Source organism: Artemia sp. Qi Xiang Cuo, chromosome 18, assembly GCF_049724085.1.
Source record: "Artemia sp. Qi Xiang Cuo chromosome 18, ASM4972408v1, whole genome shotgun sequence".
Classification (NCBI taxonomy): domain Eukaryota; kingdom Metazoa; phylum Arthropoda; class Branchiopoda; order Anostraca; family Artemiidae; genus Artemia; species Artemia sp. Qi Xiang Cuo.
The window spans coordinates 19596126-19618016 of NC_142811.1; the positions used below are offsets into that span (position 1 = coordinate 19596126).

Consider the following 21891-nt stretch of genomic DNA (forward strand, 5'->3'; position numbering starts at 1 on the left):
ATTTGTTATATATTATTTGTGCAACAAATTTTCTATATTTGTTTTAGAACTCTGATTTTTGATAAAGTCCCTGCTATATTCTCAGCAGTTGTTGATCAGCAACCAAGAAAATAACGATTATCTTTAAGTTTCTTGACATAGATAAGATCGCAAAGTTTTTGTCTATGATACTTAGTATTTAAAAAAAAACTGTTGAGGGTTTTAATCAAATCAACTACTTTTGACCCTTTTACAGTGACCCCTCTTCCTTGGTTTATGAAATTTAATTTTAAAAGCATCTTTACACCTATTCAAGAGTGTATAAACGGCTGATTTAATTCTTGGATGGCAAAGCTAGATATAATATAGCCTTGATATTAAGAGAGGTAAACTAGATTCGCTCTAATTTTGTTCTTATTTAAATTTTTGTATCATAATCTGGCGTTTTTTTGTCGTTGTTTTTTTTTTTTAAAGCAGATCTAAATTTTTATAGTTTACTGCGAACAAACAAGTCTAAAAGTTCAGAGTGTTTAGCTAAATAATTTAATCATATCACTGGAATCAAATTCTAAGCCCTGCGCTATATACTCTTTTGTTGCAGTAAATTCGCCTCTGTAATAACAGCTATTGGATAAAATCCGCTAAAGGACTATTGAACCGCTACACCATTTGTTAGAGACGCCCTTTCGTTTTATGTACTAGAACATAGACTGGCTTTCTTTTTCGGAGTCAAGGAAAAAGGGAAAAGAGGCAATCTAGAGCTGGTTTTTAGTTTTTTTTTATGTTTTCTTTTTCTTTTAAGTATTTTTTCTTTCAATCCGAAGAAAGGGTTAAGTACAGAAATCTCAAATTTATTAGAAAATGTATGACGAAAAAAAAGATATGTAAAACCTTTTTATTTAAAAGAAAATAAACGTGGAGGTCTTTCCAAGGATGACATAGTTTGTAAGGTTGTCAATTATGAAAAGCTGAATGTTCAGCCGCGTACTGTCTTTCAGAATGATTTCGTCTAATACCAATTTACTAGTTTGATTTAAGTCATTTTCAGATACCTTTAAAAAGCATTGCTCTGTTTTTTTTTCCGGATTCAACTGCTGAATGAAATAATAATTCATTTGACTGTATGCTTTGGGCCAGAAGTTTGTGTCCAAAATAATTTTATGTTGCATCTTGGTCTTTAAGATGAATAGACAGTATTGACTTAAAACGGTAAAAACCTATTGTCTGCAAAAATTTTGTTTATAAAAATCAAGCTTAAAATTTCAGTTATTCAAAAAACGGGTGTTTCTATTAGTTTTGCCACCAGCTTATGGATTTTAGTCACGAATTATTTACAGAAAAAGAAGAAAAGGATTAGTTTTTTTGGGGGGGGGGAGGGGGGGCATCTCAGCAAATGTATGCTGACGTTGGTCTATTCTAATGTACAGAAGTTATGAAGGTAACGCAATTTAAAAAAAAAAAATATTTTTCATGTTTTTGGCGCATTGAAGAAATAATTTACTACCTTTTAACTTCAATCTATAAATTTGAAGGGAGTTTTTTGTATCTATGTTTTCCAGAATACAAGAATGTGTTAAATTTCTTTTTTTCACCTAAGAACCTTTTTTTTGACGATTCCTACTATAACGTTATTTTTTTTTCTTACTGAATAACAAATTGTATTACTTCCATAGAATTTTTTCAATTGCTAAATCAAACTAATTTTCCTTTTAGAGTGCTTTGATAACAATTCTAATGGGCCCTACAGTTGAATTTATTGACGGTTTCTTTATATATTTTTTTTCTTCTTTCTTTTTTTATACTTCAGTCTTTTGGCATTGTTTTTTTTTTTTTTTGGGGGGGGGTTCCTCATTTAATTTTATTAGATTGACACCTTTTAAAACGGTTTAAAATCAGCCTAATGACAGCCTGGTTGTTGCTACCTAAGCTAACTTCTTAACTTATCTATAAGTACCTGAAAATTCTATCATTTGTTTTTTTTTCTGATGAATTATAGATTCTGTCAGTTCGATAATCTTTTTCCCAATTACTAATTGACCTTGTCAGTTAATCAAATGGTAAAAAATAAAAAATAAAATTTACAAAATAAACGTTTATTTTCCAATTTTTCTACAAAGCAAGAATTTTTCTGTGTTTTATATATAACACAACAGTTGTCCAAATAAAAGATTTTCTGTTTACTCCTTGACGAAACCTATGAAAACCTATTTGAGGTGCCTTTGTTATTTGAAACCCGTCGCTGACCCTCATTTCTTCTAAAGTGATAATATGAACGTGATCCCATTTTCTGTGCTGGGTTGTGATAGTATCTACAATTATCTCGGTACTGACAGCAGCCTTTGTCATAATAGCGACAAGATACCCTTTTTTCCTCTGATGATCGTTTCAGCAGGGTCTTGGATTTTTCCTGAATTTGAGTCTGCATAGAATCGCCTCTGGTTTCTCTTCTTAAATGAGGTGGTATATAAGCTTTTGATGGTGCTCCACTTCTTAAAGAAGTCTCATCTTTAGGAATCCCGCAGATATATTTGAGATTCTGAGTAACAAGTTGTTTTTCTTGAGTTTGTGCCTCAACGGTAAGATTAATGGACACTTTTTTGTCTTGTTTTTGAGCTGATTTTGTTTTTGTGGTCTTCAAAATTGACTTCAATTGTCCTTTCTTGCTATCAGTTGATGCAGTTGGCTGTTTCTTGCAACACATACAGTTGTCAACGTTCTGGCAATTCCCTTTTTCACACGGTCGACAGTGTCCTTGTTTTGCTTCTAATTGATTATTCAAAAGATATTCAGAGTCCCAACAATTAACATCCGGTTTAGTTGCAGAAGTTTCTTCTTCTTCTTTGAGGGGTACAGCAGGTAGAGATGACAGGTCCTTGGTGGCGATCTCTGTAGAATCTTTCTTTGATTCCTTGGTAGTTTGGCTTAGTGTTTGTATCTTACTTGAAGCTGCTGTCGTGGTCGGCTTATATCCCTTACTTCTCAAAAATTTCGTTACTGGCATTATAAGGATATGGTTGCTTTTAAGAGCTGGCACAGTTTTAACAAATGGCTTCACTTGTGGCACAGTTTTAACTAATTTCTTTGACCACACTGCCTTTCCATCGCAGAATTCAATAACTGGCTGCAGTGCTGTTGAAGACTCATAGAAGTACCCATCTTGCTGGTATTCATGTAGATAATATTCTGATTCCTCAGGATAATAGCAATTTTCACAGCTAATTTCTTTAAGCATTTTGTCAAATGTTGGGCGCATAAAACTTATATTCATACTGATAGCTTTCCCTTTCGTACAGGCAGATTTATATTGAGGATGACGTCATTCTTAGTACGTATCATTGTATATTCTTTTGGAATGACGTAATCAACAGTATGACGTCATGCATTATGATTCAATGCCATAATAATGAACTGGGGAGATTTACCGCTTGAAATTCCAGCGCCTTTGATGGGGGTACCGTAACTCGTGATTGATATTGTCTTTCATTTATCATATTGTTAAGACTCTCTAACCGTATCCGACTTTACCATTGAAAAATTTCTCTCCTGACTGCGCTTAAGTCTAGATTCTGGTTTGGCTTGGCTTCTTCGTTTTCAGTTTTCTATTGATTTTTTTTGTAGTTTTTCTTAGTTTGTAAAAAAGCGTGTAAAGCTCTACAAAATGTTAGTTTTTAAAATGTTATCAATAAGCCTTAAACTTTGTAACAGAAAAATGGGAACTGATAAAATCAAAATGAATATAGTGTTCAAATGAGAGTAGGTAGGTAATTAAAAATTAGGAAGCACTTTTCTTGTTGCAAATTTTTTTTTACCATTATAATCCCCATATGTGTCTCTAAAATCACCTTATGTCTAGAGTTTCTTCATTTTTTCAATTGCCACTTTCGGGGGGAATTGATCTGGAAACCCTTATTGTCTTGCGTCTTTTTATTTTTAGCTACTACCTGAAAATACTTGGCATTAATTAGAAATAATAATGGTGAAGAAATAGAAGTTCATATTTTACTGATATTTTACTTAATATTTACCTAAAAGTTATTTTGAACTTTATAATTATTATCGCGGTACCGTTCTGCTATAGGACCTATATTAAGTTCTTAGTCTAAGTAGAACCTGTTTCTCTGACTAATCCTAATGAAATATCACAAAATATGATGAAAATATAATAATTTAGAAACTTCATAATGCTTTAGAAACAAATTTGGGCTATATATTTGCACATTTGGGGGAGGGGGGAGGTAAAGGATAGCGGGTCTTCATGTAAAAGGTGTTAGGTACAATAATATCATGATAATATTTACAATAAATTATATGTATATAACTTTAATATGATTTTCCTTGTCACCAGTCAGATTTGTCGAAATAATTCAGTATTATGTATTGGCTCTTCATCCTTCCTTGTGAATTCAAAAGAATAGGACATGTTTAAGGTAATTAATAATATAACTGATTTTAAATTTGATTTGAATTTTAATTTTTATGCTTTGGAATTATGAGGAAAAATGCCTTGTATTATATTTTGCGTTAGTTTTATTTTTATGAGAGGCGTTTTTGTTTTCTTTTCAAAAAGATTCGGTGTTAAAAGTAGAGGTATGCACATACGGCCTTGAGAATTTATTACAGGATTATTACTAGGTAAATCCAAAACGTGGTAAAAAACTATACATAGACATCTTTTCTTATTTATAACAAACTTAGGCAGGATGGGAGGGGAGGGTGCGAACGCTCCTTACATCCCAATCCTTGCAGGCTTTTGCATAAGAATGATTTTTGTCTGATCTCTTTCTTCTTCACCGAAGTAAAATAAATAATATAGAATACTAGTTAGAAAGTTCAGTATATTAGAAAGCAAAGTCTTGAAAAATACCTTTCAAGATGAAATATCCCGAGATTCAGTACCTAAAATTAGATCCGTTAATTTTTAAAAAACACCCTAAGTGTAAACAGTTGTTAAATTTTCTTAAGTTGTTAAGTTTCGTAAACAGTTGTTAAATTTTGTAGCTTAAAGACCTTTCCCCAGGGGCTGTGTAAGGTCATGATATCTCCAAAAGTATATTTATTCGGCTTTTCTTGCGAAGATTAACAAGAATATGAGCAACCCTCCTGAAAAATTCACTCCCTGGAATAGGTACAGAAAGATCACGGTTACGTGTTTACGGTTGGGTTTCTTACGAAGATTAACACGAATTTGAGCAACCCCCCTGAAAAATCAATTTCTGGAATAGGTACAGAAAGATCACGGTTACGTGTTTACGGTTGGGTTTTGAGCACGAATTTGAGCAACCCCCCTCAAAAATCAATTTCTGGAATAGGTACAGAAAGATCACGGTTACGTGTTTACGGTTGGGTTTCTTACGAAGATTAAAACGAATTTGAGCAACCCGCCTGAAAAATTCAATTTCTGGAATAGGTACAGAAAGATCACGGTTACGTGTTTACGGTTGGGTTTCTTACGAAGATTAACACGAATTTGAGCAACCCCCCTGAAAAATCAATTTCTGGAATAGGTACAGAAAGATCACGGTTACGTGTTTACGGTTGGGTTTCTTACGAAGATTAACACTAATTTGAGCAACCCCCCTGAAAAATCAATTTCTGGAATAGGTACAGAAAGATCACGGTTACGTGTTTACGGTTGGGTTTCTTACGAAGAATAACACGAATTTGAGCAACCCCCCTGAAAAATCAATTTCTGGAATAGGTACAGAAAGATCACGGTTACGTGTTTACGGTTGGGTTTCTTACGAAGATTAACACGAATTTGAGCAACCCGCCTGAAAAATCAATTTCTGGAATAGGTACAGAAAGATCACGGTTACGTGTTTACGGTTGGGTTTCTTACGAAGATTAACACGAATTTGAGCAACCCCCCTGAAAAATCAATTTCTGGAATAGGTACAGAAAGATCACGGTTACGTGTTTACGGTTGGGTTTCTTACGAAGATTAACACGAATTTGAGCAACCCCCCTGAAAAATCAATTTCTGGAATAGGTACAGAAAGATCACGGTTATGTGTTTTCGGTTGGGTTTCTTACGAAGATTAACACGAATTTGAGCAACCCCCCTGAAAAATCAATTTCTGGAATAGGTACAGAAAGATCACGGTTACGTGTTTACGGTTGGGTTTCTTACGAAGATTAACACGATTTTTAGCAACCCACCTTAGAAATCAATTGCTGGAATAGGTACATAAAGATCAGGGTTAAGTGTTTACGGTTGGGTTTCTTACGAAGATTAACACGAATTTGAACAACCCGCCTGAGAAATCAATTACTGGAATAGGTACAGAAAGATCACGGTTACGTGTTTACGGTTGGGTTTCTTACGAAGATTAACACGAATTTGAGCAACCCGCCTGAAAAATTCAATTCCTGGAATAGGTACAGAAAGATCACGGTTACGTGTTTACGGTTGGGTTTCTTACGAAGATTAACACGAATTTGAGCAACCCGCCTGAAAAATCAATTCCTGGAATAGGTACAGAAAGATCACGGTTACGTGTTTACGGTTGGGTTTCTTACGAAGATTAACACGAATTTGAGCAACCCCCCTGAAAAATCAATTCCTGGAATAGGTACAGAAAGATCACGGTTACGTGTTTACGGTTGGGTTTCTTACGAAGATTAACACGAATTTGAGCAACCCGCCTGAAAAATTCAAGTCCTGGAATAGGTACAGAAAGATCACGGTTACGTGTTTACGGTTGGGTTTCTTACGAAGATTAACACGAATTTGAGCAACCCCCCTGAAAAATCAATTTCTGGAATAGGTACAGAAAGATCACGGTTACGTGTTTACGGTTGGGTTTCTTACGAAGATTAACACGAATTTGAGCAACCCCCCTGAAAAATCAATTTCTGGAATAGGTACAGAAAGATCACGGTTACGTGTTTACGGTTGGGTTTCTTACGAAGATTAACACGAATTTGAGCAACCCCCCTGAAAAATCAATTTCTGGAATAGGTACAGAAAGATCACGGTTACGTGTTTACGGTTGGGTTTCTTACGAAGATTAACACGAATTTGAGCGACCCGCCTGAAAAATTCAATTCCTGGAATAGGTACAGAAAGATCACGGTTACGTGTTTACGGTTGGGTTTCTTACGAAGATTAACACGAATTTGAGCAACCCGCCTGAAAAATCAATTCCTGGAATAGGTACAGAAAGATCACGGTTACGTGTTTACGGTTGGGTTTCTTACGAAGATTAACACGAATTTGAGCAACCCCCCTGAGAAATCAATTCCTGGAATAGGTACAGAAAGATCACGGTTACGTGTTTACGGTTGGGTTTCTTACGAAGATTAACACGAATTTGAGCAACCCCCCTGAAAAATCAATTTCTGGAATAGGTACAGAAAGATCACGGTTACGTGTTTACGGTTGGGTTTCTTACGAAGATTAACACGAATTTGAGCAACCCGCCTGAAAAATTCAATTCATGGAATAGGTACAGAAAGATCACGGTTACGTGTTTACGGTTGGTTTTCTTACGAAGATTAACACGAATTTGAGCAACCCCCCTGAAAAATCAATTACTGGAATAGGTACAGAAAGATCACGGTTACGTGTTTACGGGTGGGTTTCTTACGAAGATTAACACGAATTTGAGCAACCCGCCTGAAAAATTCAAGTCCTTGACGAGGTACAGACAGATCAAGGTTTCGTGTTTACGTTGGGGTTTCTAACGAATAGAAACACTAAGATTAGAAACACGCATGAAAAATCACATTCTTGAAGAGGTCCAGAAAGATCACGGATACTTGTTTACGGGTGGGTTTTTTAAGAAGATTAACACGAAGTTGAGCAACCCCCCTGAAAAATCAATTTCTGGAATATGTACAGAAAGATCACGGTTACGTGTTTACGGTTGGGTTTCTTACGAAGATTAACACGAATTTGAACAACCCGCCTGAAAAATTCAATTCCTGGAATAGGTACAGAAAGATAACGGTTACGTGTTTACGGTTGGGTTTCTTACGAAGATTAACACGAATTTGAGCAACCCCCCTGAAAAATTCAATTCCTGGAATAGGTACAGAAAGATCACGGTTACGTGTTTACGGTTGTGTTTCTTACGAAGATTAACACGAATTTGAGCAACCCGCCTGAAAAATTCAATTCCTGGAATAGGTACAGAAAGATCACGGTTACGTGTTTACGGTTGGGTTTCTTACGAAGATTAACACGAATTTGAGCAACCCCCCTGAAAAATTCAATACCTGGAATAGGTACAGAAAGATCACGGTTACGTGTTTACGGTTGGGTTTCTTACGAAGATTAACACGAATTTGAGCAACCCGCCTGAAAAATTCAATTCCTGGAATAGGTACAGAAAGATCACGGTTACGTGTTTACGGTTGGGTTTCTTACGAAGATAAACACGAATTTGAGCAACCCGCCTGAAAAATTCAAGTCCTGGACTAGGTACATAAAGTTCACGGTTACGTGTTTACGGTTGGGTTTCTTACGAATATTAACACGAATTTGATCAACCCCCCTTAAAAATTAAATTCTGGAATAGGTACAGAAAGATCACGGTTACGTGTTTACGGTTGGGTTTCTTACGAAGAATAACACGAATTTGAGCAACCCGCCTGAAAAATTCAATTCCTGTAAGAGGTACAGAAAGATCACGGTTACGTGTTTACGGTTGGGTTTCTTACGAAGATTAACACGAATTTGAGCAACCCGCCTGAAAAATTCAATTCCTGGAATAGGTACAGAAAGATCACCGGTACGTGTTTACGGTTGGGTTTCTTACGAAGATTAACACGAATTTGAGCAACCCGCCTGAAAAATTCAATTCCTGGAATAGGTACAGAAAGATAACGGTTACGTGTTTACGGTTGGGTTTCTTACGAAGATTAACACGAATTTGAGCAACCCGCCTGAAAAATTCAATTCCTGGACTAGGTACAGAAAGATCACGGTTACGTGTTTACGGTTGGGTTTCTTACGAAGATTAACACGAATTTGAGCAACCCGCCTGAAAAATTCAATTCCTGGAATAGGTACAGTAAGATCACGGTTACGTGTTTACGGTTGGGTTTCTTACGAAGATTAACACGAATTTGAGCAACCCGCCTGAAAAATTCAATTCCTGGAATAGGTACAGAAAGATCACGGTTACGTGTTTACGGTTGGGTTTCTTACGAAGATTAACATGAATTTGAGCAACCCGCCTGAAAAATTCAATTCCTGGAATAGGTACAGAAAGATCACGGTTACGTGTTTACGGTTGGGTTTCTTACGAAGATTAACACGAATTTGAGCAACCCGCCTGAAAAATTCAATTCCTGGAATAGGTACAGAAAGATCACAGTTACGTGTTTACGGTTGGGTTTCTTACGAAGATTAACACGAATTTGAGCAACCCGCCTGAAAAATTCAATTCCTGGAATAGGTACAGAAAGATCACGGTTACGTGTTTACGGTTGGGTTTCTTACGAAGATTAAGACGAATTAGATCAACCCGCCTGAAAAATTCATTTCCTGGCATAGGGACAGAAAGATAACGGTTACGTGTTTACGGTTGGGTTTCTTACGAAGATTAACACGAATTTGAACAACCCGCCTGAAAAATTCACTCCCTGGAATAGGTACAGAAAGATCACGGTTACGTGTTTACGGTTGGGTTTCTTACGAAGATTAACACGAATTTGAGCAACCCCCCTGAAAAATTCAATTCCTGGAATAGGTACAGAAAGATCACGGTTACGTGTTTACGGTTGGGTTTCTTACCAAGATTAACACGAATTTGAGCAACCCGCCTGAAAAATTCAATTCCTGGAATAGGTACAGAAAGATCACGGTTACGTGTTTACGGTTGGGTTTCTTACGAAGATTAACACGAATTTGAGCAACCCGCCTGAAAAATTCAATACCTGGAATAGGTACAGAAAGAGCACGGTTACGTGTTTAAGGTTGGGTTTCTTACGAAGATTAACACGAATTTGAGCAACCCGCCTGAAAAATTCAATTCCTGGAATAGGTACAGAAAGATCACGGTTACGTGTTTACGGTTGGGTTTCTTACGAAGATTAACACTAATTTGAGCAACCCGCCTGAAAAATTCACTCCCTGGAATAGGTACAGAAAGATCAAGGTTACGTGTTTACGGTTGGGTTTCTTACGAAGATTAACACGAATTTGAGCAACCCGCCTGAAAAATTCAATTCCTGGAATAGGTACAGAAAGCTCACGGTTACGAGTTTACGGTTGGGTTTCTTACGAAGATTAACACGAATTTGAGCAAACCCCCTGAAAAATTCAATTCCTGGAATAGGTACAGAAAGATCACGGTTACGTGTTTACGGTTGGGTTTCTTACGAAGATTAACAAGAATTTGAGCAACCCCCCTTAAAAATCAATTCATGGACTAGGTACAGAAAGATCTCGGTGACGTGTTTACGGTTGGGTTTCTTACGAAGATTAACACGAATTTGAGCAACCCCCCTGAAAAATTCAATTCCTGGAATAGGTACAGAAAGATCACGGTTACGTGATTACGGTTGGGTTTCTTACGAAGATTAACACGAATTTGAGCAACCCGCCTGAAAAATTCAATTCCTGGAATAGGTACAGAAAGATCTCTGTTACGTGTTTACGGGTGGTTTAGTTACGAAGATTAACACGAATTTGAGCAACCCGCCTGAAAAATTCACTCCCTGGACTAGGTACAGAAAGATCACGGTTACGTGTTTACGGTTGGGTTTCTTACGAAGATTAACACGAATTTGAGCAACCCTCCTGAAAAATTCACTCCCTGGAATAGGTACAGAAAGATCACGGTTACGTGTTTACGGTTGGGTTTCTTACGAAGATTAACACGAATTTGAGCAACCCGCCTGAAAAATTCAATTCCGGGAATAGGTACAGAAAGATCACGGTTACGTGTTTACGGTTGGGTTTCTTACGAAGATTAACACGAATTTGAGCAACCCGCCTGAAAAATTCAATTCCTGGAATAGGTACAGAAAGATCACGGTTACGTGTTTACGGTTGGGTTTCTTACGAAGATTAACACGAATTTGAGCAACCCTCCTGAAAAATTCACTCCCTGGAATAGGTACAGAAAGATCACGGTTACGTGTTTACGGTTGGGTTTCTTACGAAGATTAACACGAATTTGAGCAACCCCCCTGAAAAATCAATTTCTGGAAACTAAGGGTGTTTTTTCCACGGTTTAAAAAGTTTGGACGAATATGAAGATAAGTCTGTTTTGGGTAAATTACCTAAGGATTGTTTTGGGTATCCGAAACATTATGAAATATATTGAAACATTGTATATAAATAGAAAAAAAAGAAGTATTGTCGTTTAAAATCGAAAACAATCTGGTAGCATTTGTCACAACCCTAAGAAATTTTCTGGCTAGGCACGTAAAGCCCCCGTGGCCTCTTCCACCTCTGTGTCCTCCACCTCTGTGTGATGTTTTATGCTGAATAAAAAATTGCGGCAATGGAAAGGGTTCTTTTCAATGATTTTAGTTTTTATAATAATCTAACATTTTTATGACAGAGATCAAGGACTTAAAAACAAAGCTGGCAAAAAAGGTCCCAAGAAAACTGAAAATAAAGAAAAGGTTGTTCAAAAACCAGGAAAGACTGATGTCGAAGTTAACAAAGGCTCTGGAAATGATAGAGCTGAAAGTTCAAAAGAAGAAATTGAGCAAGTAAAAGACGTGGAAAATAAGAAATCGGATGAAGAAAAAATGGAAGAAGATGAAACCGATGAAAATGTAAGTTAATGGGCAATTGGAAAAAAGATAATATTTTGCAAAAAATTGAAATTAAGCTCAAGCTTTTTTGTATAGTTTTAGAACTATATTTTATGAATACAAAAGAGTTTATTATTGTAAGTTGGTATGGTTTCTTGAAGGCAAATAACTTATGTTCTGGCTATAAAGCTGAATTATAAAACTTTTATCACATAATGTATTTGTATAATTTGGGATAATTTTCTAATTAAGTTTGTTTTGAGTTCATTTTTAATGGGTCCAGTTTAGTTTTCAGACGAGATACTCTCAGCAGCTAAAAAACTGAATAAGACCCCATTACAGACCGCATTTCAGAGGAAATGATCAAGTCCATCCTGAGACGAACCTTGGCCATCTAGCTATCCTTCTTCTCGCTCTTGTGGCAGACTGAAAGGATCCGCAAAGAATGGAGAATAGGCACTATAGTCAAACTCATCAAGAAAGGAGATGCAAAAGAATGCGCCAACTACAGTGGCATCAATTTTCTCTCAATCCTGGCGAGGCCTTTCTCGAACAAAATACTAAGAATACTTCAAACTGCCTTCGATCCCCCGTTGCGTGAAGAACAACATGGATTTCGACCAAACCTATCCTTTGCCAACCTTATCTTTACTCTACGGATGATACCTTGATGTATCTAATGAATGAAGACAACGCTTGTACATACTCTTCGTGGACTTAAAGAAAGCGTTTGACTCAGTGGATCGTCAAATACTGTGGAGAATCTTACAGTTCTGAGGACTTCCGAGAAGCTGATCCGTCTTATGTACGAAGAGACGGATTGCTGTGTTAAAACCTGATGGCAACACGTCCTGTATCTAAGTGATGACTGGTGTCAAGCAAGGCTGTATCCTGTCGACATTTCTCTTCTTCCTAGTTGTAGACTACATTTTTAGACAGATAAATGGACACGGAAGCGTAATTGTAGGAAAGCTTCTCCAGGACGTTGATTTTACCAATGATGTGGGGCTCGTAGAAGCCGACTAGCAAAAGCTTTAGGACTCTGAACAAATTTACGAAAAAAGCTGAACAATTCAGATTACGCATCAATGCTCTAAAGACTAAAGCTATGTCAAATAGTAGTTCGTCCATGGGACCCCAACTAAGGCATAAAGACATCAAACAGGTGACAGACTTCAAGCACTTCGGCAATATAGTATCTTCTAGTGGTGACTCTGAATAAGAACTACGCACCAGAATAGCCCTAACCAACGCAGTATTTCAGAGACTCGTAGAAGTCTCTAAAATCCACAGTATACTCACAGAAGGTGAAACTCAAACTCTTTCAGAGCAACGTTTACTCTATACTTTTTATCTATACCCATAGAGTTATTGTATGCATTTCCTAAAGCTAACCGTGAAAAAGGCGAAACATTTGTGGCATCAGGATATCCGATCATTTATCTAACCGGGGTAAAGGGGTGGTAACTGGCAAAATCGGAAAAGATGGTTTTCTAGGGAATTTTTTTTTCACGGTTGTACCGGTGAATTATTTGCACAATTTAAATATAATCGCGGATCGAATTACGGGAGAATATTAGCTGCAATAACCTCAGCAAATTCATAAAAGAACATTTTTAGTACATCAGATAATTTAAAGTTTGGTATTTTTTCTGCTGTATAAAGAACTATAGTTCATTAGTTTTTCAATTTCAACATGTTTAAATTTGCCGATTCGAATTAAGACTAAATGAAATATGTTTAAATTTTTAGTCAGATTTTCTAATAATTTAATGACACAAAACTGACTAAAATCTGTCTTTTAAAAAAGACAAAATTTCTTAAAAGAAATATTCGCTTTGTTTTTCAGCATTTTCCATGTTGTAGTCATGATTCTCGTAAAAAAAAAGGCTGTAGCCTCTGCTATGAATTGGCTAGGTTACGTTTGAACGCCATGATTAAAGAAAAAGAAGAAAAAAAAACTAAGTTAAAAAGCGTATAGATTGCTTTGGGATTTGGACTTTGTTTTTTTAGACAGTATTATTTTATTATTAATCGCCAAAATCCTTTACATAGAACAGTAAGAGGGGAGTTTTAAAGTTCATAATCTGTTAGTGGTGAAAACTGAATCCATTGACTAATCCTTAGCTTTGGTGTTCCCCATTAGAATATGCTTTGTGTATTTTCATGGTTTGGAGCAAAGGGCTTGGGTAAGTTATAGTCGTCAAACGCTAGATGGCGTTGTTAGCTCTTTTTATCGACATTAGTGCCAGTTCCCACTCTTATAAACTATTCATATTCTTTGGTTTGGGTGTAATATATTAGTAGAACTTAATGTATTTCAGCACTACCGCAAATACTGACGCCATATTTTTGGTTTTTAAATAATTAAATTTTAAAAGAAGCAAGTTTTTTTCAACTGAAAGTAAGGAGCACCATTGAAACTTAAATAAACTGAAATTATTCCGTGTATAAGGGGGGGGGATGCCCTCTCCTCAATACCTCGCTCTTCACGCTAAAGTTTTTTTTATTACTTTTAAAAAAGCGTCATATTCCAATTAAACGACCCATTTTTTTCATGGGTCGCTGTTAAAAAAATTGTGCAAAAATCAAACTTTGGTATAAAGAGTGAGGTACTAAGGAGCGGGCAGCCCCCCCCCCCCCTCATATACAGAATAATTTCTATTCTTTCAGTTTTAATGTTGCTCCTTACTTTCACTTGAAATTTTTTTCAACTTCCATGTTTTTTTAATTAATTTTGAATAATTTGTCGAATAATCCCGGAAAATTTCCCTCTACTCATCCATGAAAAATCCCCCCACGCTCCTCAAAAAGTTCTTCCATAAAAAATCTTAAACATAACCCCCCCCCCCCCCGAAAATTCCCTGGGACAATTCCATCATCGGTGAAAATTCGCCGTGGAAAATTTCCTGTGCAAAATAATGCTGGAAAATCCTCCTTACTTTCATTTTAAAAAGGCTCGTTTTTCATTTAATTTCTGATTGTTTTTCAAATCATGCTGGAAATCCCCCGCCATAGAAAGAAAATCCCCGGAAATCCCCCACCCCCCAGTGGAAAGTTTCTCCCGTGGAAAATTCCCGCTCCCACTGAAGATTCTCCCAGACAATTGTTACCCCGCTTAAAAATTCCCCCGGACAAATCCCCCCGAAGATCTTCACATGTAAAATTGAGTCGCAAAGAGAAAATTAGAAAAATAAAAAAGAAATCGTATAGGAATTCTGGTTAATTTCTCCCTTGTAAAAACTCGCCAGAAAATTCGTCCCCGGAACCTTCCCCCTGTGGAAAATCCCCCTCCCCCTCCTCAAAAAAGTCTGTATACTTCCCAATAATATTAAACTGCATGTAAATAATGAACAAATCTCACTACTTACAGCCCTTTCCCCAGGGGCCGTAGGGGTCCTGTCGTTCTCAAAGGCATAGTTATTGGACCTTTCGACAGTGCTGAATAAAATTGCTATATCAAAATCTTTATCAGCTAACTGGGGGAAAAGGGGGCGTAGGAGGGGGCCTAGTTGGCCTCCACTCTTTTGGATTACTTAAAAAGGGCACTAGAACTTTCGATTTCCATTTGAAAGAGCCCTCTCCTGATAATTTAGGATCATTGGTTCGATAGGATCACCACTGGGGAAAGAAAAAAAAAAAAAAAACAAAACGCGACACTTATTCCTGATCTTTATTCTGGTAAAAATAAAAAATTCCACATTTTTGCAGGTCAGAGCTTGAAACATCTACGAGAGGGTTATCTAATTTGCTGAATTTAATATTGTGATTTACATTACGATTCCTTGACTTTTTGGGGGTGCTTTCTCCCTTTTCCGAGAATCAAGCAAATTTTCTCAGGTTCGTAGCTTTTGATGGGTAACATTAACTTGAAGAATTTTATATATTTGGAATCAGCCTAAGCGTATTTTACAGTTTTGGTTACTATTGCGCAGAGTCACTCCTTGCTTATAGTTCATTACCACGAACTGTTTGATGAAGTGGTTGCATTAAAGGGAAAAAGTATCTTCGAAGTTCGTTTTAATTAAAATCATGTAGGAATTGTATCTCTAATCATCTTGTATGGTGCAACAATTAACCTTAATTCTCTCGACAATGGCTTGAAATGCCAGAGTTTATAATTCTATGCGGCCTAAAGTCCGTCTCCAGTCCCAAAATAGTGCATATGCACCTCGATTTTGAGCTACGGTGGCTTCCTTCGTACCTTTTTGTGCTGAATCAATTGTATATCCGATGTTGCTTTATCTCCTATGATTGCGTAGATTGGCAGTTCAATTTTAGTGACGGACCAATCACAAGTGCGAATTTTCACCACATCCATCACCTGTGCCGTCACCTTCATCAGTTGACATGTTTTTCTAAACAACTTTGGAAGCAAGTTTTTAAAGCGGTTTTGGCATGAAATGCCTCAGTGTGACTTTAGTTCAGACTTTGTTAAAATGGTTAATGTCTCAGACTGTTGATTTTTTTATATTAATAACAAGTATCTGAAGAAAATGGGGGTGTGGTCAAAGTTTCCTATTACATCTCTTGTGATTTACAATAGTGTGTCTTCACGAAACTGCCCAAACCGCATTTTAGAAACAGTGAATGCACTGAAAGTCTATTTTCTCGTAAATAGTGACGAAGACCACACTGCCTTTCCATCATAAACAATAAGTAGAACAACAGGAAATTTTTTATGGAAGACAGTGGAACGCAACTTTAAATGAATATTTCGACCCTATATCCAAGGTCCATCCTCAGCAAAGCAAACGAAAAAAATATATAAAAGAAACTCACATTAAAATTCGATCATTAAAGCTGAAAAAAAGTTTTTTTTTTAAATTTCCAAAACAGCCCTAGCATCATTACTTCAAGGAATCTCAACCAGGACTCTGAACTTCCTTGAAGTAATGATGCTAGGGCTGTTTTACAAAATTTTAAAAAATCTTTTTCAGTTTTAATGATCGAATTTTAATGTGAGTTTCTTTTATATTGTTTTTTTATTCGTATGTTTTGCTGAGGAAGGCCCTTGGTTATAGAGTCGAAATATTCATTTAAAGTTGCGTTCCACTGCCTTGAATAAAAAATTTCCCTGTTGTTTCACTTATTGCTTATCTATTTTCTCGCGAATTTAGTCAGGCTTTCGTAAAACAATAGCTCTTCGCGAATCAGGAAGAAAAACTCATCGAGAAGTACTGTTCATTTACACTTTGTTCCAAGCACAGTAAGTCAGGCCTTCACGAAAAATTGTGGATGCTCTCTTGTGCAGATTTACTGTTCCGGGATCGGAAAGCCGACTTGTTGAGTAGAACCTTGGAAGAAAGCCCAACCGTTGGGGATCTTAAACTTGGTCGCACTTTGAACGTCTGACTCTTTCTAGGGTAGAGTAGGATATACTTGATTTATTCTTTGCACCTTTTATCAAGTTTTTTTTTCAAATAATCGATATTACTGGGTTTTAGGTTATTAATGGAAAAAATGGGTGTTTTATTAGTATTAAGAATCTGGCGTGGTTTATTAGTATTAAGAATCTGGCGTGTTTTTTAGTATAGTTTTCTGTGCTTGAATCGTTTTGATCAAAATTTTAAATTGAATCCTTTTATTTGAATTGAATCCTTTATTTGTATGTTTTTTTTTTTTTTTTTTTTTTTTTTTTTTGTGGCCATTGCCGTTCCGGGTTTTTCTTGTCAAATATACTACGCTGCACTAATCTGCACGTCTCTTTCTTCAACCTCTTTTTCATTGGTAAATGATGCGTAAAGTGTGTTCTGTTTGCCTTATGTCCGTTGAAAAACTTTTTTTTTAGGAAGAGGAAGCAAATGAAAACGAGGCTGAAGAAGACACTACTGAATATGCTGGACTTCCAAAAGAGTTTCTTTATTGTCATTTCTGTGAAAAGGATCTTTGGAATGGCCCAGTAAGTGATTCTCTCTCTCTCTCTCTCTCTCTCTCTCTCTCTCTCTCTCTCTCTCTCCCACCCTCTCTCTCTCTCTCTCCTCTCTCTCTCTTTGTCCTTTCATGACCTCTTTCACTGTGACTGTGGTATTGATCCATTCCGTTAATATGGTGAGTCAGAAAATAGCACTTTGGACTGTCCAATTTACTTCCTTGTCCCCTTCACTTGGCCATTAGCATGATACATTGAATAAAGCGAAATAAAACTATTGCTAATAAATTAATGCCTTGAACGAATTCTAGCATTAAGAGATTAAATCCGTCACTCCTGTTCAGTGGTTACCCTACCCTCAAATGTGATGGATACTCCAATGTATTTTTATGATGATTATTATTGATTATGATGATTATTATGATGGTGCTGATTATTTGTTCGGCACACAGCTCCTCTTTCAATAGAAAAAAAAAGGAAAAATCAAGATAATAATAGGAAAAAAAAAGGATTATATAAAACTAAAACCCTGAATTAAAAAGTAAATTACAGTAGACAAAAATTTGCCACTGGTTACAAGGGTAAATTAGTACTAGAACTCTAACGTCAGGTCTATAATCTCTATTGACTGATATTGATGAAAGGAAAGATTGTCAAATCTCAAAGTTGAATGCTTCGATAGAATTAGTTTTAGGAGCCATCAGTGGAACTTAATTCTTAATGAACTTTAATAAATAGGTGAAATTAATAAGAAGTCAGTTGAATAAGAACTCAGTTAATAGTTACAGCGAATTGCTGTTTTGGGAATTTAATAAATTCTAATTGCGAAAATTTTCTCCTGAGGTTTTGGTTTATTACTTTAATATTTACTTTACTTTAATATTATTTACTTTAATTTACTTTGTTGTATTATTTACTTTAATAGTGGCGTAGGCTAACATAAAGAATCACCTGAACGGTGTCTTTTCACTTGAAATTTTCACTAAGGGTTGGTTTGCAGTCTAATTTTTCAATACTGTACCGGAATCTTCGGTCTCTTTGAAGTTCGATTATGATCTATGCAGAGACATTAATGCCATTGACTTCTTTTACTTGATTTTATTTTCCTGCAATTCTAAGTTTTGGCGTTTTGTTCTGGTTTTCTCTTGAATAAACTGGTCTTGGAAGGTAACTGGAAATATGTGACTGGGGCAGAATAATTTCCTACACTCTTTAATTGATATCTCCTTTTTAATATGGGTTTTAAGATCTTTTATTTTTTCTCTACAATTTTTATTTTATCAAAATGTAGCTTAAAAATTTTATTGTTGCTAATTATGTCCTTTTTTCAGTCTTTTTTAAGGCATATCCGGAGCAATAAACACAAAGGCCTAGTTCGTCGACTGGAAGGTGTATATGAAGCAACTGTCAAAAGTCTTCGACTCCTTTCACAAGTAAGCTTCATTTCAGTTTCATTTCAGTTGCTTTTTTCAGTTTCATTTCAAAAAATCTTCTCTAGACATCAGAAGAATGTGAAGAGTGATATCATGGAAGTGTAGGAGTCTTCTTTCCTTTTATTAGTTTTAGAGCGTTTTAGGTGTTAGAAAGTTTTAGGCGTTTGTAGAATGGTTTATTTCTTAGGCTGCAATTGAAATATTTGAAACTTGTTTTTTGCTTTCCCTTCCAGTGTCTATGGGAAAACCATCCCGATTCCTTTCTTGTTTTGCGCATAATTTATGGACAATAGTCCTTTGTTGATTAAAATACAGCCCCCTCCCCCGCTTAGTTACGAATTATTAATCAACAGACGTATACATGCAATCTGAAATATAGTTTTTCGTTTATCACGTATTAATTATAAATATCTAAATTCTTAGAAAAGTGATATTTGTATTATAATAAGCGAAGGCTATTATAGAATAGGTCCCTCTCTTCGGCAAAATCCCCCTCAATGTCTTTTTTTTCGTTGTAGAACTATAAGGGTTCTCATCACTTTTATAGACGAATCACCGTAAAATTAATCGAAAAACTCAACTCAATGATTTCTTTTAGTTCTAACATGTAAACTCATATTTACGAAGATACACAATTATTACTTAATTTTAGCAGAAAAATTGTTTTCTATAATAGAACTTCATCACTCTGCTGTATCTGGTAAGCTTTTGAAGTGAAGGACTATCTCTCCCTAATTGTCAGAGTAAATATTAGTGTTTCGAAAGTCATTTTGAACTTCCCTTGTACAGCAAACGCCGAAAATTTGTTCTAACAGTAATTCACAAGGATATTGAAATATTTCTGCTAAAGTTACATCCGTCTCCGTGTGGCGTTTTCTTCGGTGTAATTCAGGATAGTTGGTTAATATACCATCAGCCAAAGTTGTCGACCCAGCTCTTACTAGGTTTTGCTGCTCGGTTAAATCTCTTTAACTGTATCTCCAAGATAGATCATAGACATGCGGTCCTTATTCTTTAACGTTGACACATTAGCGCAATTGATGTCTTCTAACTTTGTTTAGGATCTTCTTAGGTACTTGTTTATTATTCAGAACACACTCAAGAATTTTAGATCAGATAAAACCCGTTTCATAGCCATAAAGACAAGTAACGGGTGACATAATGCACTGGACATATATAATGTGGGCTATATATTTGCATATTAGGGAGGGGGGGGGGGGTAAAGTATAGCGGGTCTGTATGCAAACTGTGTTAGCTACAATTATTCTGCATATAATGAAGTAAAAATTGTTTTCTAACTTCACGTTGTCCAAATACTCTCCCCCTCCCTCTACTCCATCGTTGTCCAATAACTCCCCCCTCCCTCTACTCCCTCGATGTCCAATACTCCCCCTCCCTCGCTGTCCAAATTCTCTTTCTCTCCCCCTCCCCTCTAATGTGCAAATATATAGCCCAAATTATATAAGTCCAATGCATTCTGTCACTTATCTTTGTGGCTATGAAACCGGTTTTTCAGATCTAAAATTCTTGAGTGTGTTCTGAATAATTAACAAGTACCTCTTCTTATTTTGACGTATTTGTTTTTGGACTTCTTCATTTTTGATCTAAAGATGGCTGCGTCTACAGTCAAGCATGCGTCCACTCTACGTCCTCTCTACATCATGGCTGCGTCCATTCTACACCTGATATCCCTCTTCCGTGTTAAAAGGTTAAAATCTACTAAGTACAAATTCTTATTGTGTTTAATTTTGAGCACAGTTTTGGGATTCCTGTGCGATGTTTGAGCTTGTAAAAAAAAGTATCATCGGTATCCCTTACCTCCAACTCTAAATAATTTTTCATAAAAAAGGATAATCTAAGGTATTAAGAAACGGGTTCAGTCCTATGGTTAAATTTAAATCCAGATTTTTCTTGAAAGTTAGGGTAGTTTATGGTAGCAAAAAATTTATTTGCTCTTTGGATCACAAACGCTACAAGGTGGAATAATCATTTCTTCCTTAACGGTTTAATTCTGAAAAGTATATTTGTAAAAAGGTTCCATGTCGGTATTTCCATTAATACGTATGATACAATTTTTTTGCTATAAAGAAATTTTTTAATTCACAATTATAGTTTTGACACTGGTTTTCACAACAGTTGCACTTTGATTTCACAAAAATCAAATGTCAACAAACAACATAATAATCCACAGAATAAAAAAAAACCTACAATGTAAATCAATCAGTAAGTAAATGCTACCAGACAGGGCGCTGGGAAGTGACAAGCTCATTATCAGACTCCCAGATTCTACCAAAGCAGAAGACCTCAACAGAACAGCAAAAATTCAGCAAAAAAAAACAGCAACTTGATTTGTGGTAATGCCTTAAATTCGAGACAATTTCTAAAGTCTAGTGTACACTTGGCTGAACAAAAGACTTTGAGAGTTTCTTGTCGTACCCTTTAAAGATAGACATAAATTATCCCGCTATGGGTGTTATCATCAGTCAGAGCTCTTAGAATCAGCTGTTCAGATGGTTGTAAGTGGTTTTATCAGAGGGAAAGAAGGAATACTTGTCCTGGGCACAGAAATTTTAGGGGCGCAAAATTACAAATAAATAATTTGACGGTTGCAATCATTTTGTAATTTTTGAAATTTCATTTTATTAAAATTAAGTATAGGGTGCAGTTAATAAACGAACATGATTAATAAATTATTATTTAAATTATAAAATAAAGATAAATTAAAAAATAATTAAATAATAATGATTAAAATAATTAAATTAAAATTGTTAATGTTAATTAAATAATTTGAATAATAAATGTTTAATTAATTAATAAATTGTAAGTAATACCGTTAATAAATGCAAATTTTGATAAAAATTTGGCCTGAAAATTTTGTGGGAACCAGGG

General features: G+C 35.9%; 2 protein-coding genes across 3 annotated transcripts in view; one reads left to right on the forward strand and one right to left on the reverse strand.

Moving 5' to 3' along the window:
* Positions 1–21891, forward strand: part of LOC148941291 (uncharacterized) — a 94065-nt gene that overhangs the window by 27662 nt on the left and 44512 nt on the right. For both annotated transcript variants that reach the window (XM_089103920.1, XM_089103922.1), the window contains exons 4-6: positions 11499–11718; positions 17489–17599; positions 18901–19002. In XM_089103920.1, the coding sequence (XP_088960046.1) occupies positions 11499–11718; positions 17489–17599; positions 18901–19002 (433 nt within the window). The remainder of the gene's footprint in view (positions 1–11498; positions 11719–17488; positions 17600–18900; positions 19003–21891) is intronic.
* Positions 2174–3247, reverse strand: LOC148941292 (uncharacterized). The gene has a single exon (XM_089104553.1). The coding sequence runs from the start codon at positions 3245–3247 to the stop codon at positions 2174–2176; it is 1074 nt and encodes a 357-aa protein (XP_088960679.1).